Source organism: Malania oleifera, chromosome 4 (genome assembly GCF_029873635.1).
Source record: "Malania oleifera isolate guangnan ecotype guangnan chromosome 4, ASM2987363v1, whole genome shotgun sequence".
Lineage (NCBI taxonomy): Eukaryota > Viridiplantae > Streptophyta > Magnoliopsida > Santalales > Ximeniaceae > Malania > Malania oleifera.
This window is the reverse complement of record NC_080420.1, coordinates 74,382,973-74,410,551: the sequence shown is the minus strand read 5'-3', so window position 1 is coordinate 74,410,551 and position 27,579 is coordinate 74,382,973. Positions and strand designations below refer to the sequence as shown.

General features: G+C 36.3%; 1 protein-coding gene across 3 annotated transcripts; it reads left to right on the top strand.

The window, feature by feature from the left end:
• Positions 1-1,769: 1,769 nt before the first annotated feature.
• Positions 1,770-27,579, top strand: LOC131154450 (sphingoid long-chain bases kinase 1). 3 transcript variants are annotated; one of them, XM_058107237.1, is made up of 9 exons: positions 1,770-2,230; positions 2,469-3,092; positions 3,192-3,560; positions 10,214-10,307; positions 10,419-10,456; positions 15,727-15,873; positions 21,182-21,281; positions 25,944-26,939; positions 27,077-27,579. In XM_058107237.1, the coding sequence occupies exons 2-9, from the start codon at positions 2,649-2,651 to the stop codon at positions 27,130-27,132; spliced, it is 2,244 nt and encodes a 747-aa protein (XP_057963220.1). In that variant the 5' UTR covers positions 1,770-2,230; positions 2,469-2,648; the 3' UTR covers positions 27,133-27,579. The 3 variants fall into 3 exon arrangements, with proteins under 3 accessions (XP_057963220.1, XP_057963221.1, XP_057963219.1); XM_058107238.1 differs by having other exon boundaries at positions 1,779-2,230; positions 25,944-26,835; XM_058107236.1 differs by having other exon boundaries at positions 1,779-2,230; positions 25,944-26,896.

The following is a 27,579-nucleotide window of genomic DNA, read 5'->3' as shown; positions in this document are numbered from 1 at the left end:
GTGAGTGATTGTGATTGCTTGATCTATATATACATCATTGATTGTTTGCATCAATTGTTTTGGATTGATTTGTGCTGTTTGTGCTTTTGTTTTGTGTTCAACTCCAACGACTGGTATTAGAGCATCGTTTGTTCCAACACTCCACTTACACACACACACACACACATCGAGGCTAAATAATAGTCTAAAAAAATGATCTAAAGGTCATCATGGGAAATATAACTTGAATGTTTGGAGAGATGAAAAACTGAGCACTCATATGAGTGGATTGTTGAAGAAAGGAGGTTACTCATAATTTCACTTGGTTCGGTGACCGTCACTCTTGACTATAGGTGGGGTTTAAAAATAGATCTCTCAACATATATGATCCTCATTTTGAAGATCTATAAGAACTTGTTGGCAATATTAATGCTTAAATTTCAATTCGATGATAACCATACATATGATAATGATGGTCACGATCCTCCACATGTTAAAGATGTTTGAAAGATCTCTGTCTATGTATGTGTGTGTGTGTGTATAAGTGGTTGTGCCTTGATTTATGTAGTGCAAACAATTTAATTATTGCAATGTTATGATTTAGAATTCTTTTTTTTATGCTAATGATTTAAAATGCATATTTGAGGTTTGAAAAAACAAAACCAATACTCCTAATTGATAGTTATTTATTATTTAATTTTTTATATGTAGCTTAATTTTATTCACGCGCAATGCATGTGCCTTGTAATAGAAAGTATGTAAAGTTGATAAAAGCGTACTATGTTAGATTTAAAAAAAAAATTATTAGAGTACTGCCTTTAGGGGCCATTTGGTTCATGGAATTTAATATTCCAACAAAACTTGAGATTATTGGAATATTGGATTTCTATAATCATATTACCATGCATGAATCATTCATGTGTTTGGTTCTCATTTAACACCAAATATTCCTAATCATGATCTTTAGAGAAGAACACTATCTTCTTTGACCCTTACATGACATTACCCCCCCCCCCTCCCCCAAACAAAATGGCTAACTTGCCCCCTATAAAGCTCAAATTTGTGGTTTGCTCAATAGTCACGACGCTACAATAAACTTTTACTCATTAAAATAACATGGAGTCGACAAGCTCCTAGAGGCAATCAATAGAAAGTTTGAGATTTTGATCTTCATTGTCGGCTTGACAAGCATCGCGATTGTCGATGATGATGATTGATCTTCACGGCAGCACTTCCTAAAATCTTGAAATTCAAAATTACTATAGCCAAAATCACTAAAAAATTTGAGATATGATCTTCAATGGATGTGTTAGAGATTTACTCGAACCCTCATTGCCAAAGTAGTTGCCAATTCTACCACCCACCAAAAGCCTAATGCAGCAGTGATGTTGGCCCCTTGTTGCTCCGCCCATCTACTTATTCTCTGACCTGCTCCCCTTGCTCCTTTCCTAATGTCAAAATTAAGAAGCTTTATACCCTTCTATACGCAAATTTCCCGTGTTCTTGACCACAAAACCCCACATAACACATTATATTAATTTTAAAAAGCTATAATACCATCGCTTAAATAATAATATATTTCTCAAATGTAATTAACCAATATAATTGTAAGATGATGAATTGTTAATTATTTATTATCTATGAATAAAAAATGGGTATATTATCACATTATTGGAATATTACATTGCCAAAAGATGTGATCCAGGGGATTCTTGATTTTAGAAATTTATTAAAATTTATAAATAATAAAATAAAGTAAATAATATTATGAGGACAAGATAGCGGAGAAGCTAAGTAACAAACACAGGCTTAGGCCCGCCGCCCGGGGAACTGTGGACGGCATGCAATATCAAACTTGAGAAATTGTAGTGTTTGGGCGTTGGGTGGGGGCTTAGGGCTGGAGGATTAGATCTCAGCTTCGGCTGACCGCCTCATCCCCAGCCAAGCCAAAAGATAAAATGAATTTTTTTTTAAAAAAAAAATGGAAAAAAGGTAAATAAAAGAAAAAAAATAAAAAGAAAAGAAACAAGAAGAAAAAGGAAATGAAATGCGACCCTGACCCTGCATAGGCCTCGGTATTTCTTGCTGCGAAAGGGAAAGGGTCTTCGCTTTGTGATGCTTGTTAGGGGTTTGGGATTTGGATAGAGACCGATCTTCGTCTTCTTCCTGCGACAGGAATCTGGGTGTGGCGGGAGGTTCGGTTTACGCTTTTGGCCAGCAGGATCTGGGAAGCTGGAGGATCCATTCGTAGGCAAGTGATCCTTCTTCTTCTTCTTCTTCTTCTTGAGTTCTTCTGTGTGTCGCAATTGGATTGACCCTCACCCTTAATGGGATTTACCGAAGGATGGTTTAGGCTAATTGTCTGGGTCACTGGGTGTGCGATGTGTTTTGAATCTCCTTTTCTCGTACATAAATGATTTGTGATTGTGCCATAAATAACCATTTAGTAGTGATTGTTATTAATTATTAATGACATCAATAATATGCAGGGTTAGATCTATTTTATTCGGATCTTAATCGCGGAGTTGCTTATCGAATCATCACCCACTCTTATTCAGCTCATGTTCTTGTAAAGGGGATCGTGTTTTTGCCAAGTGTATATACATATATATATTTATATTGTATTTTTTCCCTCTTCCTCTGTGGAGGCGTGGGGGGATAAGGAAGGTATGCATACGGGTGGGAGTCTCTCCAAGAATACTATTGCTACCACAAATTCTTCTTCTGGCACGAGACCGATGCCTCAGCAGTCTCTTCGCCGCTTGGGCTTGTGTTCTCAAATAGCAACTGGGCAGCATTCCTCTCCAGTTGTCTTCCCTGAAAAACGGGGCCGAGCAAAGAGCTTGAAGCGGAGTAATGGCAATGTCTCCGCCAATGATCCTGACAAGGTAAAGAGGGAGGAACATAGAATTGAGATTGGAGATGAGCAGTCTGATTTGTTAGGTAATGAAGTGTTCTCTGGAAAGTTGGTCTTGGATAAGGGAAAGACAAGTAAGAGCACTGATTTACAAAATGCAGTAGAGAATACCAACCAACAAGCTGTTGATGCTAAACTTACGAGAAAGGCATTGATTTGGGGTTCCAATATGCTGCATCTGGATGATGTGATATCGGTAAGCTTCCCTTGCCTTCAAGATTTATGGCCTATTTTCAACTTTGGAACTACAACTCAGCTCAAAAATTTGTGTTACATTCCATCATTACTTCTACAGGTATCATACAATGTAGGTCTCAGGCATTTTACGGTGCATTCATACCCCATAAAGAAGGGTTCATGTGGCCTTTCTTGTTTTATGAAAACTCGAAGGAGCCGGAAAGACTTTCGATTCCTGTCTTCTACCCCTGAAGAAGCTCTTCAGTGGGTTAGTGGGTTTGCTGATCAGCAATGTTTTGTCAATTGTTTGCCCCATCCTTTGGTTTCTTCAAAAAAGCAGGCATCAGATTTAGTTGCAAGTGAAACTCCTCCTGAATTACGTCTGAAATGTAAGAGTCCCCCAAAAATGCTTGTAATATTAAATCCAAGATCTGGTCGGGGACGTTCAAGTAAAGTTTTCCATGGGATGGTGGAACCAATATTTAAGGTATGTGGCGTTTCTGGTTTTGTCTAGGTAATATAATGTTAATGTGTGTTGCTTATGCAAGCTTTATTGACTTGGTAATTGTCAGATATGAATGATCAGGATTGTATCATTTACTTTGCATTTCCTTGTTTCTCATTCTCATCACCTTTTAAGAAAAATAAAAGAGATAGTTTATTTATTTATTTATTTTTCAATTGTGTGAATTAAATTGTATGTTATCCCGCATTCCTTCAGACTGTTTTTACATAATTTTCTAATCAAGAAGCAACAATGTTTATCCTCAATTGTGCTTCAAACATCATTAACATCTTCTATCCCATAAAATTTGGATTGGAATTCAATTATTTAAACTGCTAAAAATTAATGGCTCCATGGGGGGCATTTCCATTGGTATATAACTAATTTGTCAAATCTTAGTTTAAATGCATGGTAAAATGTTCACTGGAAAATCAAGAACTAGATAGTGTAAAACTGAAGTTGAATTAGTTAGAGGGAGGGAAAAACTAAATACCTTGATCGTGTTGCATTTTAGTTAAATCGATTGAGAATTTAGTAAGAGATTAGGACGTTACACCCAATTAAGGTTCATGTTCTCTTAATGTATTGAACAAAGATAGTGTGCAAGTATGGGGAAGTTTATGAATGATGTTTGGCTTTTCTTGAGTGGATCTCATGATCCTTCCACTGCGTCTTCTTCATTTCCCCCCTCTTGTTGTTCCAACTCGTTGATTAATTTGTATGACTAGCAAGGGACTTATTTACTGATTTTTTTTTACTCCAATAGATTTAGTCAATTTTAATATACAATTTTGGTTTGGATGAGAATATACAAATATCTCATTACTTATTCACATGGGCTCTGGTAATTGTATATCCTATATTTTTCAGGAAATTATAATATTAAGAGTTTGACTTAAGTTGGGCAGATGATAATGATTTCTTAGTGGCTTTGACTAATTTTCAATCATGTAATGCTTCTCAGTACTTAGATGGCTTTTCTCTTGATAGGATTATTATGAAAGTTCCAGTTTTCTACCATATGGGCAATTTTCCATGTGAGAATGGCTAGTAAGAGAAAAAATATTGCTACCAGTTACTGATATCATCATGAATTAGTTGATTTCTTATTCAGCATTTGGTTTTTGTAATGCTAGCTTGGAATTTGTCTTATTCATCCTCTTAAGTCATTAGATAATCTAATATCATGCTAATTCTCAAATCCTTATATGCATGTGTTTGTAAGGCTGCCTTGACACTCATAAATTGTTCATATGCTGAGTCTGTTTTATTAGGGCGCATGAAAATTGTTTCATGATTACAGGAAAGGAGTTTTGTTTCATATAAGTTTAGCCTACTATGGGGAAGGCTTAAAATATATGAGTTGAGGCAATGAGAAAAGACGCATACAGTCTAATGAGAAGATATTATCCTATACAGAGTTGAATGGAGAAGAAAGATTGAGACCCAATTTTGGATAGCTGGGATTCAGATTTTTTGTTGAATAGAATTTTGTTGAGTTCTTGTCAGAATCTGATTAGTCTTCAATCATGTGACATGAGCTGGCCTTTTGAGGCTTGAAATTAATTGTTGTTTTGCAAGGGAATGTGGTTGGTTTGTTCTATTGTAAAGCAAAGAAGTTTTGATGGAGTGAAGGAAGTCCTTAAAGACAAATAGGATATTGAAACAACTAACTAGAAGAAGGTCAGGAAGATAAGGGAAGAAGAGAGAGAGAAATAGGGAAGTACGTGGGGTACAGAAGAGAAAGAAAGTAGGATTCCCATGACAACTAACTGAAGCAAAACTGTAGTTAGTATGGGAAGAAGAGAATAGGGTCTGTTTAGCATCAAAGTCAAAAATTCTGAAAAAAAAAAACTCCAGAAATTAAAACTAAAAACCAAAACAGACCCCATCGTTCATTAGGCTACAACTGTCGTCACGAACACCAACGAAGCTCAACTCCGAAGCTTAATCACTATGATTCTCAATCCTCATTGGTATTTACTTGTCAGTCAGCCTCAATGTGTGTCCTCATTTCCTTGTTGCATGTCATGGTGCAGTAAGAATATTCACTGACCTTTTTTCTCTGCTTTGAAAAGAGCTCACAATTTTCATGGGAGAGAACAATACCAAGAAGAAATTGTCCTTAAATTGGTTTTCAAATTGGACTTATTTGACAACCTGAACTAACCGGTTTATTTGTGCTGAACTGGACATTGGCCTGACATATTTGAATTGTTTGAATAGGGGGCTAAAAACTGAACTGTTGTGACCAAGGATTGGGTTGAACAAGTTCAACGGGGTTTTAAAAAGCTTGAAAGATAGGAGAGATCACACCATGCTTTTGTAGAGAAGAATAGTATGTCTCATCAACAGCACAAGAAGGAAATCTCAGACCTTTGTAAGATTGTTGCAGATCTTTGTAGAGATGTTGTAGAACTCAGTAGTAAATTGACTAGCAGAGCGGCAGAATCACAAGTTTTGTTTGATCAAGAAGAAGAAGAAAAGAATCAGAGTTGGACTTCAATTGCAGCTGTGTGTCTTGCGATGCTGAGAATTTTTCGTTCTCAAGAGAGCACTGAATTTATGAGAGTTGAAAGACATTAAATGCAAGATAGAACATTATATATATATATATATATATATTGAATGAGGTAAAGCCCATTTAATTTGGTATAAGTGCATTGCATTTTGCACATAGTAAATAAATATGAGAAGGGGGATCTCTGGTTGAGTCATAGGTCATTTAACGCCAATTGCGAGGCTTACTAGTCAAGATTGGTTCATTGAACTTTAGACCATTCAGAGCCTAATCTCTATTGAAATGTAGTTATGGGCCTAAAAGAAAAAAAAAAGGAGGGGTGAAGAAAAACAAGGTAAACATGTATGACTCACACCTGGCGCCTCTCTATGCCTTATGCTCTTGTAGATTGCCTCACCTCAATTCCTATGAGGTGATTGCCTCACTGCCTAGTGTACCTCATGCCTATGACTGTTATGGTCATTTGTACTGTGATACTGTCAGTGCCCCAAAAAGAAACATCCAACTGTGGTGGAAATGAACACTATTTGAGCCTTTGGATTCTACTAGCAACAAGGAGGCATCCCATGGTGACTGGTGAGTAATCACCAATGTTACAAGTCTGCTGTAATCCTTGTTAGGGTTCAAAGGAACCATGCCCAATGCTGTCTCCCAAGCTTTCTTCCAGCATGCTGGAACTGTTACCCACCAGCATTCTGTGCATGCCCTTGTGGACAGCAGGGCGCAAAGTAGTTTGATATTGAATTGTGTTGATTGCCATTTGGATAGGCTTTGTAGATAGTTTGCCCTTGCGTGGATGTGGATTTAGTGTTGAGCAGAGTTTATTTCTTGTTAGTCGTTACGTTGTTATGTTTGTGACTTGCGTGCTTGTGACGTTTCACTAGGGAGATCGTGGCTCTTCTAGTTCCATACGATTTATGATGATAGTGAAAATACTGTTAGACCCATGGTTGTGTACTTTTGTTTTGAGCTGCACTTTCAACCCTTATCACACATTCTGGGATTCTTGACAGTATTGGATCGCCTTGGATCTGTTTTTCTCTTTGAGGCTGAGCTTTTCAGAGTTGAGATAGAATGATGGAGGGGATAGTCTATTGTGGAGAAGAGAGCCACTCGATAGGCCTTATTCCTCATGTAGGGGGAGATCATAATTTTGGTTTATTTGATTTCTTTAATTTTCACAAATTTATTCCAATTTTAATTTATTTGATTTTAATTTTATTTTCAATTTATAAGGGCTGTGAACACGCAGGGGATATTTTTATTTTTTATTTTTAATTTTTGATTTTTATTTTTTAGGAATTGAAAGAAATTGAGTATTAATTTTATGGTTCGTTTGGTTCGAAGAATAGCTATTCCTTGGAATAAGATGGAATATTGTGAAAGTTTTGGGAATGGAGGTAATAGCTATTCTTTTTATGTTCCTTACTATTTCATTTAAAATGTAATAAGAAAGGAATAGACAGTCCCATCGTGAAATTTGGGAATAGCTATTCTGCTTGTTATGGACTCATAAGAAGTTTAACATTGTTATTTCCTTTATGGTATCAGCATAATTCTTTGTATAACTAATCGTAACTATCCTATTATAACTAATCTATTCTTAGGAATGGACATTTTGCGAACCAAATATAGGGTTATGGATTTTAGTTGTGCAGTGTGCCTACATTAGAAATTTGCCTACATAACATGAAAAAAAAAAAAGAAAACTGACAAATGCGTAAGAAAAATCAAGTTAACAAGGCCTCCCGATGATGCTGAAGATCAAAGAAACCAAAACCCCTACAACAACCCAGCAGAGAAAACCTACAGCAATGCTAAAGGGCTATCCTATTACATCGATAGACAAAGAGAAATCATGGAAAATGTGAGCATTTTGCACTAGCCAAACAACATCAGACAACAAATACTGCATAGTGCATACTACCATAATCTCTTTGCATACTTACACCTTCCAAAACCTTTAAAAGGGATTAGTAGAAAGGCCTCCCAAGAACTAGGGTGCACTGAACACTCAACAAAGTGATGTATTCCATAAAGCTACAAAGCAATGAAGAAACAGATGATCATGGGACGCACCACTGATATGAGGAGACAAAGCCTTGTAAGGTCTTCTGATCTGCGGCACATTCCAGTGTTAACTTTATTTTATTTAGAACGTGACATCCATGCTAAAGCCTTAACCTCAGAAGGAACCTTAGGGGCTGTTTGGTATCATTTTCAAAAGTTATGTAAAAGACAACTAGAAACAGAAATTGAAAACCCCAAACTGGAAAAAAAAACCAAAAACCAACTATTTGTTAATATTTCCAAAACTAAAACTAATCAAAATCATGAAGTTGTTTTAGTCTTGGCAGGAGGAATGTTGGAGAAAAGATTAAACTTGATGATTGAGAAATTAATGGCACTAGTAGATTTTGATACTTTGGGTCCATGTTGCAAGTTGAAGGCGAAATTAAAGAAGATGTAATATATAGAGTTAATGTAAGTTGGTGAAATGGAGAAATGCTTTATGCATTTTGTGTGATTGTGGAATACCCTTAAAGTTAAAAGGGACATGCCTACAAGAACAGCAAAATGCAATATGGGTTAGAATGTTGTCAACCACAAAACAACATATCTAAAAGGTCAAAATGTGAATGCTAAGGTGGATGAATGGTGCAACTCTAAAAGATAAATTAAGAAATAAATAGAGTTATTGTAAGTTAGGCATGGCACTCATAGAAGATGAGATGTGTAAGCTAGTTGAATAATAAGTTTGGGGAGATTCAAATGGTTTTGGCTCCTGCCATCCAGGCCACATAATGCACCAATGATGATGTTTAAGTTAGCAAGCTAGTGGCAATACAAGGGCTAGGAGTAGATCTAGAATAACTTGGAATGAGATAGTAAGAATTTAATAGCCCCTTTTTTTCAGACCCTTCCCATCGTAATTGACGGGGGATGGGTGTAAGGAGGTTCTTATGGAGGATTATGGTTTGAATGTTCTGAACTGGAATCAAGATGTTGCAAGCTTTAGTAATGACAAGGGCAAGGATTGATGGGTTAAAAGGAGCCTCAGGTTGCTGATAATGCTGTAGCATTAAAGGTTTATACTCATAGGAGGCAGAAGAGCAAGGAAATTAGGGATGACTCAATTGGGAAGAGTTTCAAGGCAGACAGGAGGCCGGTTAAGCTCCTCAAAAAACACAGTTATGGTAATATTTACATTGAAGACTCAAATGGAATGCAAACAGTCTTAAATAGAAGAGTTAGTGGGGAAACATCGCTGGAGACGAAGAAGAGGAAGGTGATACGGTTAGTGATTTTGATTGTGATGAAGGGCTTTTTTTAGATAAGGATCATGAACAACTTGGTTATGGATCGGAAGATTCTGATTTTATGGGGGGCTCATTCTTCATCTCCAATGGATGATCTAGAGGGAGTTCTCAATTCAAGGAATGATGAATTAGAAGAGGTAGAAGATAAGATTGAGCAGATGAGACCAATACTGATTTTGTGTCTCATATTCAACATATGCTGGATAAAAAGGTATGCGGCTAGCTGACTCAGAAGGAAAGAAAGTTCACTTGGATGAAGGCATAATCAAGGCTAGGAAGGGGCAATGGAAATTGGCTATTTTGCAGTGTTCCATGAATTATGATGGGAAAGATCTAAAAAGAGGCTTTCTTAGGTAGCCTTTTCTTAAGGCTTAGTTTGGGCTTTGGGTGGAGGCGTAATAGTGGTTTGGATTGTGGGTAATTTTGGTTTGAAGGGGTCTTAATTTTTGTTTTTATTTTCTTTGAGGATTCCTTATCCTCTACTGCTTGTATCTTCTTTCTCTCTTAATATATCTTCTTTTATTATCTAAAAAAAAGGATTTAACAGCCTTCCATTTGTCAGAGGATATTGCTTAAGATTCTGTAAATTAGCAAAAAATATTTGTGTCATCCCCATCAAGTAGGACTTAAGGCTTGGTTGTTGCTATTGTTAAATTTTATTGTTGATTTACTATCAGTGGTTTGTTACTAACTATTCATGTGAAGTATATAATATAGGCATGTATATTTTTATATTCTACTTTCTATGATTAATAATGTCTAATACAGTCTTTTTAAATTATATTGTGTTACAGCTTGCAGGATTTAAGATGGAGGTAGTGAAAACAGCTTCTGCTGGTCATGCTAGAAACCTTGCATATAGTGCTGACTTCAGTACATGCCCTGATGGTACTACCGCAGTTGCTTTCTCTAAGAATCTACTGTATTTGCTTTAGTTTCTGCTCTTGGATCACCTTTGCCACACTCTATTTTCATTTGTACAACTTTACTTCCTTTCAGGAATTATATGTGTTGGAGGTGACGGAATTGTTAATGAGGTTAGCCTTGTTTTGTGTTGGATTAATTTGTAGTAGTTAATGATTCTGCATAATTAATTTTTTCCTTCTTCCATACACAAAACCTATAAATAGTGTCAAGATATTTCACTGTTGAATAATATCAAGTCATTCTCTGCTTTATTTGAAGAAGAGGAATTTTAAATCCTCTTGTTTTTAGATTGAATACTAAATTCTGTTCAAATGATTAATATAATCAGAAGAACTGTTTTTACATAATGAAATGTGAATTGATGATTTCGTTGTAATGTTAAAATTATCTGTGAGCTCTGGGGTTAGATTCTCATCTCTCAAGTGGTGGATTAGACTTTTAGGTTTTGCAGTGAAACTAAGGGTTTTAAGATTATGAAGTAAATTTCCAGTACTTCAGGGTTCCTGATATTCCTAGAAATTTCAACAGTTTGTCTTTTGATGATTTAAGTTGATGTTTGCTTCAGATGGGCTTTAGTGTCTGTGTTGGTCATCATGCTTGTCTACCTGTTCATGAAATCTGTAACAGTGTCAAAATCAATATTGAATTTTCTTTTTTTTTGAAGCCTGAACTTTTAGTTGAAACTTAAATGTGAAACCCTGTGTGAAACATTGTGGTGTTTAAAAGTTTTTGTAAGGAGGTTTGCTTTTGTGGCACCTTTAGCCTTTTCTAAACGTACCTGTTGAAGCCCGGTTCACTTGGATATATATATATATATGTATGTATGTAATGTATTATAACAAAAGAAAATTTCACTAATAGATAAAGAATTTACAGGAGGGAGAATGCAACATCTCCCAAGAGAAAACGGGGACAAACCAGAAATAAACAATTAAAAGTGACAGAGAAAAGAGATTAACAAGCCAGCATCTTCCTCCAATCTCTTTGTAACTCCTGAAAACTAGCCCCTCAGAAAAATCCATAGTTGACGCACCACAGTAAGGCCCAGTACTGAATTTTGTCCCAAACCAGCACCCAATTTTATTTTTTCCTAGAAAAAAAAAATCCAAGCATTACGCTCTCCATCCATATTCCCCATAAAGCCACAAAATTACCACACTTCAGATGGTTTTAAATAATGGCCACGAAGGTTACGTAATGCCATTACGTAATTCTTGGGTTCCCGATACCAACACACAGCGAATTGGTGGGAAGAAAAATCACGGTCATAGTGGCTGTTACGGATCGTGACCAGTACATAAATTACATAACTGCTGCCAGACTATTACGCCAATTTTTTTTTCTTCCCACTTTTGCTTTTTTCCCCACTTTCATAAATCCTTCTCAATATGTACTATGTGGTGAGAGGGGGAAAAGATTATAATGAGGGTGATAATGATACAAAATTTACTATCTTTTAGAATACTCACCAGAGATGCATTAATTAACAATTTGAAAATACTAACTTGTTAGGAAAATATTTTATTTTGATAATATTAGCAATATGATATTTATGTTCTATATTTTTCAACTTCAACCTTTTTTTCTTTTCTACTTATTTTATATTTTTATTATTTGTTTGTCTTATCTGTCTTATAGATTAATGGAGTGTATAATGTATTTTGATTTATTAATTAATTCATCACACATAAGTATTTATTATGCATAAGAATAATGAGAAAGTATAAATACACATGCATGTTATTTTTGTGTTGGTGGTTTAAAGCAAATGTCAATTTCTTGCTAAAACTCTCCTAAGAAGGGTTAAAAGCTTAAAACATGCAAATACACTAATATGCACATGGTTGTGCGTGCTTGAAAAAAATTCACAGCTGTTACACCCGCTTCCTGTTATGTAACATCTGCTATTCCCACTTCCTGTTACACCTGTTATCGTTATGTTATGTTATCCACTACTGCGATTTAAAACATGACACTTCCATAATGCTGCCCTATCCTCCCTTCTACCAAAGCTTGTGAAAGAAATGGCTAACAAGCCTTCCACCCAAAAGGACATACCCAGCTCTCCCATAATACCAAAAAGCTTATTCCAAAGCTTCCAAAAAAATTTGCAGTGAAAAAGAAGATGGGAAACTTTCTCGTAGTTTTTGTAATAGGGCACTCACATACATCGGGGAGAGAGCCTTCAAAGTCCTCCTAATTTGCAATGAGTTATTAGTACTTATCAAGCACAACCAATTAAGTGAAAGCCTTAATTTTTGGGGAAGCCTTGTCCTTTCAATAGTAGGATAGAGCGGAAATGAAGCTTTGGAGCGGATCAAGAATTCAAAGTAAGATCTGCAAGAATACACTCCCAACTGATCCAAAAGAGAAGAATGAAGGCCTTCCCTGAGAGAAGGTTACTCCCATTCAATAAAGAGAACAAAGAGGAGGACAACACCATCTCCCTACTGTTAAGAGCTCTCCTATAGTGGAGATTCTAGGAAACCAAAGGGCCGTTCAAATCACCAACAAAGCAAATTTAAAGCTCAAGTTTGATAACTGAGGCGGGGATCAAAGGCATGGGACTCAGGGACTCTTCGGAGACTATTCATAGAGTATGAGTGTGTTTAATATGGTTGTTGTATTACATTAATGCCCTAGATACACCGACATACCCATCACGTACCTGTCATTGATGTGTGTTTTTGTTGTTGTAATGTTATCTTGCATTATTATGTTTATTAACAGTTTCTGAAGCTTCATAAAAAATTCCAAGCTTTACTATTAGTTTCTATCTTTTTTTTTATAAAAAAAGAATCAAAATCAAAATCCATATTGAAGTTTCTATAATTTTGAACCCTTGGTCTTTTAGTTGAAATCAAAATGTGAATCCTTGCGTGGAACATTTTGGTGTCTAAAAACTTTTGTAAAGAGGTTTGCTTTTTGTGACACCTTTAGCCTTTTCATAATGTACCTTTTGAGGCCTGATTTACTTGGATATTTAAACCTTAAGTTTGATAACTGAGGCTTGGGTCAAAGGCATGGGACTTAGGGACTCATTGGGGACTACTCATATATTATGAATATGTTTAATGTGGTTATTATATTATCGTACTGCCCTAGATGCACCACATAGCCACCACGTACCTATCATCATAGTAGTTAAAAGCGCGCCTCCTAGGCGTGAGGTGCAGAGAGGGGAGGAGGCTAACGCCTCATACCATGCGAGGTGAGGTGACCTACAAGAGGCGCAGTGAGGCGAGATGAGGTGCAGAGGGGCGATAGGCGTAGTGAGGTGCGCGTTGAAAAATTTGAGTTTGATAAATGAAAGAAATAGCCAAAGCCAGAGACGTAGCCCTTATTTGACTCGAACAAATAGGAGCCCTAGCCCTCTTCAACCCTTTGAAGCCCCACGACCCTTCGCGACTTCGTCTTGCACATTCAAACCAGTAGGAGCCTTCGCAAGCCTTTGAACCAGCAGCGTGAGTTCGTCTGTGAGCCTTCGAACCAGCCAGAAGCCTTCGCGAGCTCGTCTTTGAGCCTTCGAACCAGCACCGTGAGTTCGTCTTCGACATTTCGAACTAGCACGAGTCGCACGACCCTTCGCGACTTTGTCTTCCACATTTCGAACTAGAAGGAGCCTGTGCGAGTTCATTTGTGAGCCTTTGAACCAGCCGTGAGTTCGTCATGTCGTCTTCGACATTTCGAACCAGCAGCGAGCTCGTCTTCTTCTTCTTCTTCTTCTTCTTCTTTCTGCTGCTTGTTTGCATTTTGCTTATCTCACATGAGGGTGATGGTGGATTTCAGACACGTAACCCCCCAAATCAATGGATCACAATGGATTTCAAGCTTCTACCGTCTTCTTAGGATTGGATTTCGGATACAGCTTGCTCTGAAGAATGACACCCCCCCCCCCCCCCCAAAAAAAAAAAGGGATTTTTAAAAGGTTAATGTTTAAATAATTCTTATATGATCAAAATTTCTGTACCACTCATTAAAATAATATATATTCACTCTCCCCATAGTATTTCCAAGAAAGTTTTGATTTATCAAATGTGACAATTTAAATTTAATTTTGATATTAAATTTTAAGAGTATTATTTTAAATCATTAGAATCACTTTAATACAAAATTCAAGTCGTGATTATTGTATAGTCAAATCTTCAATTATAATTATTGCTGCTAAATTTATCTAAGAGAATTTGGATCAATTATAATATTGATCGCATGCGAAAATTAAAAGAGAAATGACTTAAGGGACGCAAGTTGTACTTTGGAGAATTTCTTCAATGCTTAAATCAGGGAAATCTTTTAAACCAGTGTCTCTCCCATGCGAACTATATTTTATTGTACTCTTTTCTTTTATACTTTGAAATCTTTTATTGTACTCAATTTTATTAAATTTTCAATTTTTTATTGAATGTTTTGGCATTTTAAATTCTAATATTACTAGATATTCATATGTTCGTATATCAATTACCCCAAATAGGTATTTTACACTATTTTAATAATTGGTGAGGCGCGCGCCTCGGCTTCAAATACCCTTTGTGCCTCGGCTTGTCTCGCACGTCTGACTACTATGCCTGTCATTGATGTATTTTTTGTAATATTATCATCTTGCATTATTATGTTTATTAACAGTTTCTAAAGTCTCATATAAAAGTGAGACCCTGCGTGAAACATTGTGGTGTCTAAAAGTTTTTGTAAGGAGGTTTGCTTTTGTGGTACCTTCAGCCTTTTCTAAATGCACCTTTTGAAGCCTGATTTGCATGGTTATTTAAAGCTTATGTTTGATAACTGAGGCTTGGGTCAAAGGCATGGGACTCGATGAACCAATGGAGACAATAGTTGAAAGTAGAAATTATGACAGCTTTGTGAGGCTTAGAGGGGCTACAGATTTTGTGCTAATTATAACTATTGTGGTGTGGGTTGATGAAAGCACTGTGTTGGAATATTTGGCCAAGTGTTTGCTATATGCTGTCAAATATTTCCAGTAATTTTGCATTTAAAGTCAAGACCAAAGTGAAACTATTATTTCGTGGTATCCTGAGGAACAAATGTTTGATGTATTCTCATTATTTGCTCCCAGCTATTTGGTAGAATTGAATTCTCACGTTACCCCATAACAGTACGCTTTCAGTTACATTGTGCTGCCTTTTGGTGATGTCACTAGCATAAAAAAGGGCTAACTTGATGAAGCTTTAATTAGATGATGGAAATATGGAATTCTTAATGAGTTCAATCTTCAGATAGGTAGGTAGTTGGAAAAATTGTTGCGATTTTTACCAAGCTTACTTAGTCTTTTCTAGTTTCTCATTCATAAATTGTCTTTCTTCCATGTTCATATCTTACCTTTTTAATAGTAGCACAAATTGCCCTAAACTAGTAAATTGTACAGGTCCTGAATGGGTTACTTAGTAGAGACAATCAGAAAGAAGCAATCTCTATTCCAATTGGAATTATACCAGCTGGTTCAGATAATTCACTAGTTTGGACTGTTCTGGGAGTTAGAGATCCAATCTCAGCTGCAATTTCTATTGTGAAGGTAAAGTAGCATCTAAATGTAGATTACAGATAGTTCTATGTGAAATTCTTTGAACAGATTAAATATATAAAACAGTTCTTCAATTTAAATCTTGAAAAATATTTATCAACTGGCTGTTAGTACCAGTTAATTCTTTTCCTTTCTGCTTGATTTGCGTATCACCCTCCTAGTATCTGTTTATTCATCTTTAGTTTACACAATCACCTTTAGTTTGATATTTATTGGTTATTGTCATTATACTCATTATTTTCAGTGTCATCATTATAATCATCTTCCAAGAACCTTAGACCTAATCACTTAGCTCTAATTTAAAGTAGTTCTAAAGTCTAAACCTTGGTTTAGAAACTGTAGAACTCTGTCCAAGCCATGGTTGTTGAAATCATGTTCTGGATCAGAAATTGCTCAATTTTACAATTTTAAACATCCTTGGATTGTTGGCTTTATGAAAAATCATGAATGTAATTCGCCTTGAAATCACGGTTCAAATCTGTGACATTGTTGAAATTGCGAGTTAAACTGTGATTTCGTTCTCGTAAGTGGTTTGGGCTTCTTCTCTGACCATGGGTTGTCTCAAGTCCCTGTTGAGCCCAGTAATTTCCTTCCTGCAATCTTAGTCCACAGAAAAAATGCTGTAAAACAACTCCGTTTTGAAGGTTTGGGGCTGGTTTTTTTATTTTCTTTTTGCTATCAAACTTCATTTCCCTCTTTCAGTTCAACTTAAGCTTGTCAGCTTGGACTTTGCAGTGGGTCAAGTTCTCTGAAATTCAAGTGGAGATTTGTCACATCTTGGAGGGTCAGTTGAGCTCCATGTTCAGTTTCAGCAGCTGTTCAAACCCTAGTATCAGATAAATTATCTTCTAGTTTTTCTGTGTTGATTCTGAGGTACCATGATTTTTTTAGCTTCTGCTTCTCTCTGGTTTCAGTGCTTAGCTCTCTGGTTTGTTAGTAAGGATGGTTTTTGTTGGAACTTTGATGAGCCCTGTGGATGAAACCTTGTCTGCTTAGCTCTCTTTTTGGTTTTTTGTTCATCAATAATTGCTAATCAGTGTTCACTTCGTTAATTTGGTTACAATTTTTGGCTTTGGTCTCTATTTTTTGCCCATGTGATTCTCTAGTTTTTTTTTTGGGGGGCTTAGCTCTCTCGTATTCTCTTTCTCCCTCTCTGCTCATCTGTCTCAGTATTCTCCCTTTTCCTCTGTTTTATTCCTCAGCCCACTGTTTTTCATTTTTCCTTTTTCCTTTTTTTTTTTTGGCTGATCAGGTTGCCCTTTTGCTTGATTTATTTCTTCTTCTTCCTTTTTTTGGGAGAATTTCCGCATCTGTTTCTGGGAAATCAAAGAGGGGCAATTTTGTTGGAAATAAGTTGAGTACGGAATTGATGTAGGTAAACAATTCAAGAAGAGTTAAGTGCAAATGTGACAAAAATACTCATTAGAGGAATTTATTGATTTAAACATCGTCTGGCTTACACTTGCAAAGATACCAAGCAATGTAGAAGTGTAGTGGATAATGTTATGAAGAAGATGTTTTCTTTTTTAATAGCAAAAGAAGAATATCATTAAAAGATTAAGAATGTACAACCAGGAGAATAAGACATCTACTAAGCAAAGTCTGGAAAAATCTAGATGAAAAACAGAGAAAAAACTGAAAACTAGAAGAACAGAACTAACAATCCAATAAATAACATGAATCGTGCTGAATATCAGAAAAGCTCACCCCTTAAAATTTCCATGGCCCACACACCAATGAGAAGCCAAATAATGTATCTTCTGCCAAACCAGCAAATACAACTTCTTCCCTGGAAAAATATGTGCATTATGCTTCATCCACAGCCTCCAGAATACTGCAAAGAAAGCACATTTCCAGAGCGCTGCCTGTTCATTTTTCCTTCCAAGGCCAACAGAAGAACTGCCAACAAGTCCTCCACTGCCTCTGAGCTCACCCAACATTTGCCTAAAAAACCAAATAACTTATTCCATATCCTCCAAGCATAATCACAATGTATAAAAAATGCAATGCAGATTCTGAACAGTTAAAACAGAGTACACAGACATCTGGAGAGAGAGCCTTTGAAGGTCTCCTGACCTGCAACAAGCTATTGGTATTAATCTATTAAATGCAACCAACCAAATAAAAGCCTTGATTTTTAGAGGGGACTTTGGCCTTCCATATGGATTTATGGAGAGAAAAAAGGAATTAGATCTAGTCAGAAAATCACAAAAATATTTGCGAGCATAAACCCCCAAAGAATCCGAAGACCAAGACCGACTATCCTCCTCCAAAGAAAATCGACAGTTATTCAACAAGACTAGCAAAGAGGATAACTCTACCAAATCCCTATCAACCAAGAAGGTGAAGGACCACCTAGATCAACAACAAAATTATTAGGAAGAAGATGTTATCAATCCTTCTCCATATTGTCGGAGCATTGGAAATGAAGATATTTATATTTTGAAAACAATGATGATGGTGAAGACTGAAGAGCATGAAATTACCTCAAATCTAAACGAAAAGAATGTTTTAGAGGCTTTTGCAGAAAAGCAGAAAACATGGGTGTGGGTCTAGGAACACTCAAACAAGTATTAATCAATTGATCGAGGAGGACTTGAGAGAAGCATGTTGGCAAATTGCATGACTTTTTTTACTAGTCGGTGCTTGGAAAAGAACTTGAATTTCTAGGGAAGGATACATTTCAAGCCTTCTTCTTCTTATTATGAGCTTACAGAGAAGTACTTAAAGGGGCAGCTCATTGTGTGGAGTTGCTGGAAGAGTATAAAGTAGAATTTGAAAAATAACTTGCTCTGTCATATTTGATGATCAGTAAAGGTGTTCTATATGCATTTTCTTAGTGAATAGTCCCAAGAGAACAATTTTCCTGACAACAATGAATATATTGAACATCTTTAAACTTGTCAAAAAGGTTTTTGAGAGAATTGATGAGATTGTGGAGAGGTTGGAGAGAAGAATCTTGTGTGAATATTGATATGCTGCAAATTGTGACTTCTCAAAATCTTCCAAATCAAATCAATACACAGGCACCATGAGTTGTACAATACAATTTTTTCCTCTCTGATATCTAACATTTTAATTTGTCAAAAGGTTTTTGAGAGAATTGATGAGATTGTGGCTGTTGGAGAAGGATAATTTTGTGTGAATATTGATAATGCCGCAAATTGTGAAGTGGTGGGGGAGTTCTTGTCGGAGAAGAGGAAAAAATTGTATTGTACAACTCATGGTGCCCGTGTATTGATTTGATTTTATAAGATTTTGAGAAGAAATTGAGGTTTATCAAGTGACAATTGCAGAAGGAAGAAAAATGACAATGTACATTTATTCAAGGACTTTGTTTATTTCTTTGTGGAAGCACTTCACGAAGGGGAGGTTTTTAATTAGACCTGTTATTATTTGATTTGCCTCTGCCAATTTGACTTGGGAATGCCTTAATGGCTTAAAGCTTCAGTTGATGACCATGCTTCCATCCAAACGATAGAGATCTAATAGTTTTGCATTCACCCAAGAGGGAAGCATGCTTAGCAAGTGGTTGCGGATAGCATATTTTGTTAGGATATCAAAACATGTCTCAAGGCCACATATCCTCTTATTAAAGTGCTTCGACTAGTAGATTCGGATGAGAAACAGGCCATGGATTTCATTTATGAGCAAGTGGATCAAGCTAAAAGGATGCTATCTGATTTCAGTAATTTAAAGAAAGGGTTTACTACTACTTTCCAAGTTTCCAAGCTCATTCATCGCTGTTTTAATTCTATGAAATATAATAAATTTTGAATTGATATTTTTCTTGTAGTTACCCATATGGAATATCACTGATGAAATATGGGACCCCAACTCTACAGGCCTTTGCATGATATAACCTATCTCATTTTAGTGTCAAACTAGGCTTTATTAGCTGATGTGTTGTGTCCTTTGCTTCAAGATTGGAGATTTGCTCGCACTTGTTCTTACTTTGTCATTTCTCTTGGTCCCTTCGGAACAAGTTGTCTGGATTTTTCAGAGAGATTGGGTTTTCCCTCCTCTTTGGAGCCGTTTGCTCTTTGACTTTTGAGGGATTTGGTTAGAGAGAAATGCCAGAATTTTTTAGTACTTGGACACCTCTAACTTTCTTTGGATTAGAATAGTGTTTCTTGCATTGCTGTGGGTTTCGGCGAATGGCTTCTTTTGTCATTTTCCTCTACCAGATTTACAGCAGGACTGGGTAGCTTCTCTCGAGTAGAGCTGATTTGAAATCTCTGTAGGTGATTATCTTATGCTCCATTTTTCTCTTCTTTTCTCTTCTTGTTCTATTTTCCCCCCATCCAACAATTTTCTTTGTTTATTTTAAAAAAATTGTAGTCTGGGCCTCAATGTTGATGTGGAGGTTAAGAATTGGGCACGACGGTACCAAATCCAACTGAGATCCAGGCTAGACTTGCAACTTGAATCATTTAAGTGATGAAAAAGGCTATTTGGGATTGAGGCCACGAAGGTGGCAATGTACAAAAAACTTCCAGCTAGTTGGTGGGACTCATATAGAGATGAATGTCTTGAGTTGCAGAGGTTTGCCATTCGAATACTAAGGACCTGCAGTTCTTCTGAGCATCAGCAAAATTGGAGTGCATTTAAGATGCCAAGATGGTTCCTCTTATTTATTTGTTGGTTCAGTTACTGGTTATTTGTTAGTATTCTTGTATAACTTTATGGCTTTTGTAGGTCCACATAAAATGAAGAAATTTCTTGGCAACAAAAGAAAATGAATGATATGGTATTTGTAATGAACAGGTGGAAGTTAAGAGAGAGGCAAACTAAAGGAAAAATTACTAGAATTTGCATCTAAAATGTATTTGTGACAAGTCAGTTTAATGCATTTGTCAGAGAAGGGCTACTTGGGTTTTCTTGATAAAGCAATACAACAAGAGGAAAATGAAGAAGGCGGCTTTTGAAGATGGAAGAAATATTTTGATGAAATATTTGGAAGTTCATCGGACTAGAGATGATTTTTGAGATTCATGGTGTTAATGATGGTGTTGATGTTGGTGGTGAGGAACTCAATGTGGGTGATGGAGATTATGTGGATGATGAGGATGAGAACTGTGGTGCTAATGACATATTTGGTGTTTAAGCTGATGATTTTGCTAGTTCTAGTGTCACTTTTATTGATAAAGCTGCAGATTAATATTTTTGTGTTTATAATTCTAAAATTGTTTCATTTGAATTACATTGTTATTTATATCTGGTTATTATGTTTAGATAAGTTGCATTTACATCATATTGAGCTTCCTGTTGCTCATCTGTGAGTGAATGTCAATTGCAGGGTGGTCTTACAGCTACTGACGTTTTTGCCGTCGAGTGGATTCAGACCGGTGCCATTCACTTTGGGATGACCGTTTCATACTATGGTTTTGTTAGTGATGGTAAGTCAGAATACTTGCCATTGATTTTTTATGTATCATGTGTTTTGTGGTTGTCAAGCAGCGACTAATCTTTTGTAGTGTTTTGCATAGTTGTGAATTAAGCATTAATGGGTTCTGCGTTCAAAATAACAAACATCATGGTTGGAGGCTTATTAAAGCTTCTCATTACAACCCTTGCCATTTGTTATTTTCATGTTATATTGAGTCCTTGTTTTTTGGAGCATCCTAATGTTTCCTTTCCAAAGATGTTCGATACTGGCTCCTTGATTGATTTATTTATCCTTATCAGTAAATCTTGCCCTTCAATACTTGTTTCATGGTAAAATTTTGAGGAGAGCATGTTGTCAGGTTTATGCTTTAAAGTCTGATGGGCGTCTGTCTTTAAGCTAGCGTTGTGTTTAGGGCATGAATCCTGCCACCCATGGTTATCTGGGCTAGATAAGTGGCATTCTTTAAATTTACGATATATTCAAGGGGAAAATGCACTTACACTCCAGCGCTTTGAACTGTCTTTTTAGTTAGAAAGTATCCCTTCTATTGAGAAAAAGCATTTTATCTAATGGGTTAGCAACATGTGCTTGAAACATGAATAATTAATAATTTTTGAGCAAAAATTGTCCTTGTATGCCTTGCACAAACATCCTATGAATTAATTACCTTAAAAAGACCGACATTGATACTTTTCATTGAACTTTGTCATCATTATATTTTGGACATTTTTATACATTTTGATACAATTTTTATTTTTTTATTTTTAATTCAGCTGATGGAAAATTTTTTGGAGTTTTTTGATTGTTAGCTGTTAGTGCATGTTCTGTTTCATTTTTGACAGATTTAGGGCCCGTTTAGTTTTGAAAAAATGAGGGTGGGCCTTGGATCAACATTAAGGTTGCTCCTTTGTGACCAGTCATGGGTTCAACTCCAAGGGCCTAGGGACACCCTTTTTAATTGTGAAAACATTTTCCATTTTTCATTTTCAGTTTTCAAAAGAATTATAAAAATTGCACCTTATTTTTTAGTTTTCCATGATTTGTATTAAAATGGTAGAAATTAAAGAGTTTGTTTAGTTGTACAAAACAGTTTTTCATTTTTTATTTCTAGATTTCAAAATAATTACAAAAAAGACAACTTGTTTTTCAATTTTCCAAAGATTGTATGAGGTCATATTGAGATCATGGATTTTGGGGTTTGGATTTAGATTTATGTAGATTTGGAAGAAACTCAATACAATTTTATGTTTATATTTTGTCACAATCTGCACAAATCAGAGTCCTTAGACCTGAATTCCATGCTCCCAAACCCAGAGAAATCTAGAAAATAATAAAAAGATGTTTTCCAACTTTTCTATTTCAATTTAGAAAATGGGAAAACAAGGTGGCATTTTTTGTAATTATTTGAAAAATTAGAAATGGGAAATAAAACTCTTTCCACAAGAAAATAGTGCCAAAACTTTTTACCATTGTTTATATTTTTTTCCACAAATTTTATACAACTGAAAAATTAGCTAACTTTTTAATTCTTTGAAAAACTAAATTGGAAAATGAAAATTGTTTTCCACAACTTAACAGGTCCTTAATGTTTTCGACACTATTTAGCTTTGTTATATAACTATTGGAACTTATGATATTGTTGGAAACTGTCTGCTACTTTCAATGTTCAGTTGTTGATAATACGAGGGACTTACAACTATATATATATATTTGTATTAATTTTTTGTATTGCCACAGGATGTGTAATTAATCCCATTAACTAAAGAGAGGAAAGAAAATTAGCAGGTTCAAGATATGTGATAAAATGCTTTTCAATCATTTTCATTGATCATAATCTTCCTTACGCTTATGAGGGCAGTTAAATCCTGAAGAAAAATGTAATTAATCATGTGTCATGCACATATATTGAATGATTTTTGTTTATAGAGTCTTTTATAATTAAAAGAAAGCTTGAACGCTTTTAGTGTGGCTTTCAAAGTTTAAGGGCGAATTTGTAACATGGTAGATTGTTTGGGGGTGTATGTGTATTTTCCATATATATATTTTTATTTCCTAGTTCCTTTTTTTTTTTTTTTAATATATGATTCTGTTTGAATCAAATCTGCAGTATGATATAATGCCAGGGCATCATTCATTAGAGGCTTTTGCGGTCCTTGGGGTGGGTGGGGACAAAGGATTCATGTGGCTGATTGTATAACTAAAAATTTGAGGTTTTGGTGGCTAAGTATGCTTCATGATTTGTAATTATTAATATGAAAGACACATGCCTTTTGGGACATAATGGTTGAGAGAATATGGAGGAGACTACATGGTTGGAAGATGGCTTATTTATCTCTTGGAGGGGGGTGGGATTGGAATACTCTTATTAGTGCCGCCCTTTCTAATATTCCTATTTATTTATTTTTTAAATATCTTTTCTAGAATTCCCACGAGGATTGCTGGGACTTCGGAGAGAATTATGAGTGATTTCCTTTGGTCAAGTTTTGGGAAGGATAACGTTGTTTGCTGGGATGGGGTTAGGAGACCAAATCTGAGAGAGGGGGGGGGGGGGGGGGAAGGGGCTTTATAATGTGGAATATAAAAATATCTCCTTAGTTGGAAAGTAGTAATGGAGGTTCTTCTTAGGCTAGTTCCTTGTTCCTTATGGTTCCACGATACTAAAAGTGAGTGTGGGCTTCATTGGAATGGATGGGATACAAAAGAAGGTGGCAATGTTTCCCATGCAAGTCCTTGGAAATTCGTTTCTGAAGTCGCTTATCTATTTACCTTGTACTTGCTTTAAAGTGGGGTAATGATAGTAGAATTGGAACTGTGGTGCCTCGGATTTTTAAGCTATCTACATTTGCTAATGCACTAATTTCAGCTTTTTCCTTTTCAGAAGGGGGCTCTTTTTCATGGGACTTCCATTTTATTCAGGAGTCTAAATGAAAGAGAGGTTGATGAGCTTACGTCCTTACTGGAAGTGTTGGATTCTTTTGTTTTTACTGTGGGGTCATGGCTCGATTTGGATTGGGGATTCTTTGTAGCCATTCTCCCCAAATCCTTTCTTTACTGTTTGGTGAGGAAAGGTTCTTTTGCTCTTATCTCGACTGTAGTTCTCAACAGGATCAATACAAATGCCTTGCTACAGCTAAGTAGGCCTTATAAGGCTCTCAGCCCAGATGTTTCAAGTCAAATGAGATTAACACACATCTTTCTCTTCTTTTCTGAGTAGTGAGATATTTTCGGAATACTTTGTTCTCTCATTGTGGCAAGGCACGGGTGGCCCTCCCTGTAAAGTGAGATTTCAAGGCTTTAAAGTAGGAAGTGGGAGGACTTTATGCACTGGGAGGAGTATATGGCCTTGTGCAGTGTTTGCTATTTTTTGGAGTCACGATAAATTGCGAGAATTAGAAGACTTCTCTGGTTTTGCTTTGGGAGAAAGTTTCTTTTCTTGCATCTTTTGGGGATCTTTATTTTTTTTTTTTTTTTTTTTTTTTTGGGGTGAGGGGCAGTGATATTTTGATTAATTTTTTTTTTTGTTTTTGCAGAGGATGCGATATCGTCTCTCTCTCTCTCTCTCTCTCTCTCTCTCTCTCTCTCTCTTTGTCTTTCATTGAACTTTTGTTATGAAAAAGAATAAATTAATTGCAAGTTTTTCATCATCTAATCTCACCTTGTTCATAGAATGTTGATGATTTTCCTTTTTGAAAGTTTGTAGTTTATATTTTTAATGATTGCTTCTATTTCAGACGAGTTAGAGAGTAAGATATTGAAGCTTCATTTTATACGGTGCACCCTAATAAATCTGAATGCTTGAGTGACATTTATTATTGTACAATATAGTCCATTATTTGATATAGCCTAATAATAAATATGAATAAGCTTTTAGCCTTTTGTTCAATATGAGATGTTTCTTTGTTGAGCTCTTCTTGGGGTCTGCCTACTGAAACAAATCTTCCAAAAAGAAGGGGTGATAATTGTCTCTAAAACATTAAAAGCTGCACTATTTCCTTTTTAGAAGAATGATTTGGAAGTGGTCATCTGTTTTACAAAATAATGTCACTTTCGACTTGTATAACCTATGATTGTGATGTAAGGTATTTATGTGAATGGTTCTCAGATGTTCTGGAGTTTGTGTGGCAATCATGTGTTTGCATTAGCTGGTCAATTCTGTGTGATAAGTTTCTGAACAAACCATGCTTACGACGCTTTCTGCTGGTTTGTGCATTTTATCTTCTTTTGCTGTTCCAATTCTCATCTGCATGGTTATTCCATTCTTGTAGCTTGATGCACTAGCTTTGGACAATGTGATTGGGCTACCCTGTTATTGCTTATGCTAATTTATTCCTAGGACATGCATGATTCTGAATTTCATATGTTAATGATTTGGTGTCAGGTTACATAAATTTTGCTCAAACCTTTCATCTTAACAGGATGCTTAAAATTGCTAAATCCATTTGTGATCCTTTAGTTTTGGTTGATAGAGTGAGCAGTAGAACATAAATATTGTTTTCGATCTTAAAAAAAATGTTGGAAGAAGGAATTGTAAACGACTATAATCTATGTCTAAAAAATTATCCCGACTCTTGTTTGTGTCTTCTTTTGTTCTTTGTTTTTTTTTTTTTTTCGTTTGTGTTTTGTTTTAGGCATTTTTACCCATGTACTTCCCATTGCCTATTGTTGGTTGCAGTATTGGAACTTTCTGAGAAATATCAGAAACGCTTTGGTCCCCTGCGTTACTTTGTTGCTGGCTTCCTGAAGTTCTTATGTTTGCCAAAGTACAGTTTTGAAGTGGAATATCTTCCAGCATCAAAAGAGGCATGTGAGCAAGACAGAAAATTAGCAGCTGACCGGGAAATAGTGGACATTTCAGACCTGTATACAGATATTATGAAGAGATCAAACACTGATGGCATTCCCAGAGCCTCCAGTCTATCAAGTATTGATTCCATAATGTCCCCTAATCGAATGTCTGGAGGAGACTTGGATACGACCTGCAGTAGCACTCATGCTAGCGCTGAGCCGTCCGAGTATGTGCGTGGTCTAGATCCAAAATCAAAACGCATGTCGTCTGGGAGAAGCAATGTAATGGCCGAGCCAGAAGTTATTCATCCTCAGCTCCCATTGTCAACAACTCCAAGCTGTCCAAGGACCAGGTCAAAGTCTAGGACAGATAAAGGATGGACTGGAATGACTGCCTCAAATGATCCTTCCAGATGTTCTTGGGGCAATGCAACAACAAATGATAAAGAAGATATTTCATCAACAATGTCTGATCCAGGTCCTATTTGGGATGCTGAGCCAAAATGGGACATGGAACCTAACTGGGATGCAGATAATCCTATTGAATTGCCAGGGCCATCGGATGATGTTGAAACAGGAACGAGAAAGGAAGCTGTGCCTCGGCATGAATACAAATGGATGGTTACCAAAGGACTATTTCTTGGTGTCCTGGTCTGCAACCATGCATGCAAAACTGTTCAGAGTTTGAGTTCTCAGGTGGTAGCACCGAAAGCTGAGCATGATGACAATGCCTTGGATTTGTTGTTAGTTCGTGGAAGTGGACGACTAAAGCTATTGAGGTTTTTCTTGCTTTTACAATTGGGTCGACATCTTTCTCTGCCGTATGTTGAATATGTTAAGGTGTGCTGGCAATTCTCTTCTTTTTTCCATTTGGGGAATTTAGGTTGGTATTGCTTGGCACTTGAATTATGATCAGAAGTTGATTTGAAAATCCAAAAAAAATTGCAAATGTATACATGTAATCTTGGAAAATGAATGTGCTGCGCTGATACCATCTGATGAGTTTCCATTACAATGTAGGTAAAATCGGTGAAGATTACACCTGGAAAGCGCACTCACAGTGGTTGTGGCATTGACGGCGAGCTTCTTCCAGTCAACGGACAAGTCATCTCTTCATTGCTTCCAGAACAGTGCAGGCTTATCGGGCGCTCCCCAAACCAGCACATATAACAGTGGCTTGGCTCAGTATTTTAGCTCTTCATAAGGTTCCATGGGTACATTTATGTCTGTTTTCGCTTGTGAGTTCGGTTGTAGAATCTGAACGTCGGTCATGCCAAACCTTTGTACCTTCTGTTTTATTTTCTGTTTAGCCCTTTCCCACCAGTGCACCATTTGCAAGTCCAAGGTCTGTAAATTTTTTGTTCCGTCATCCCCCTTAATGGGTGCTTCCTCATTTGTTTATTTCTTCACCTTCTTCTCCCATTATGTACACTTGTTCGCCAGCAGCTGCAATCTGCTCTGCTGGAAAATCAATTTCTTGTAATCATCTTGGAAATGCACCTGAGAATTGAGATTTTAGTGAA

What these genes read in the sequence shown, in the direction of transcription:
- LOC131154450 (XM_058107236.1), top strand. Translation starts at nt 2,649, where the DNA reads ATGCATACGGGTGGGAGTCTCTCCAAGAATACTATTGCTACCACAAAT. An exon ending in ATCTGGATGATGTGATATCG is followed by an intron (nt 3,093 to 3,191) that starts GTAAGCTTCCCT and finishes TTACTTCTACAG; the next exon opens with GTATCATACAATGTAGGTCT. An exon ending in CTATGGTTTTGTTAGTGATG is followed by an intron (nt 21,282 to 25,943) that starts GTAAGTCAGAAT and finishes TGTTGGTTGCAG; the next exon opens with TATTGGAACTTTCTGAGAAA.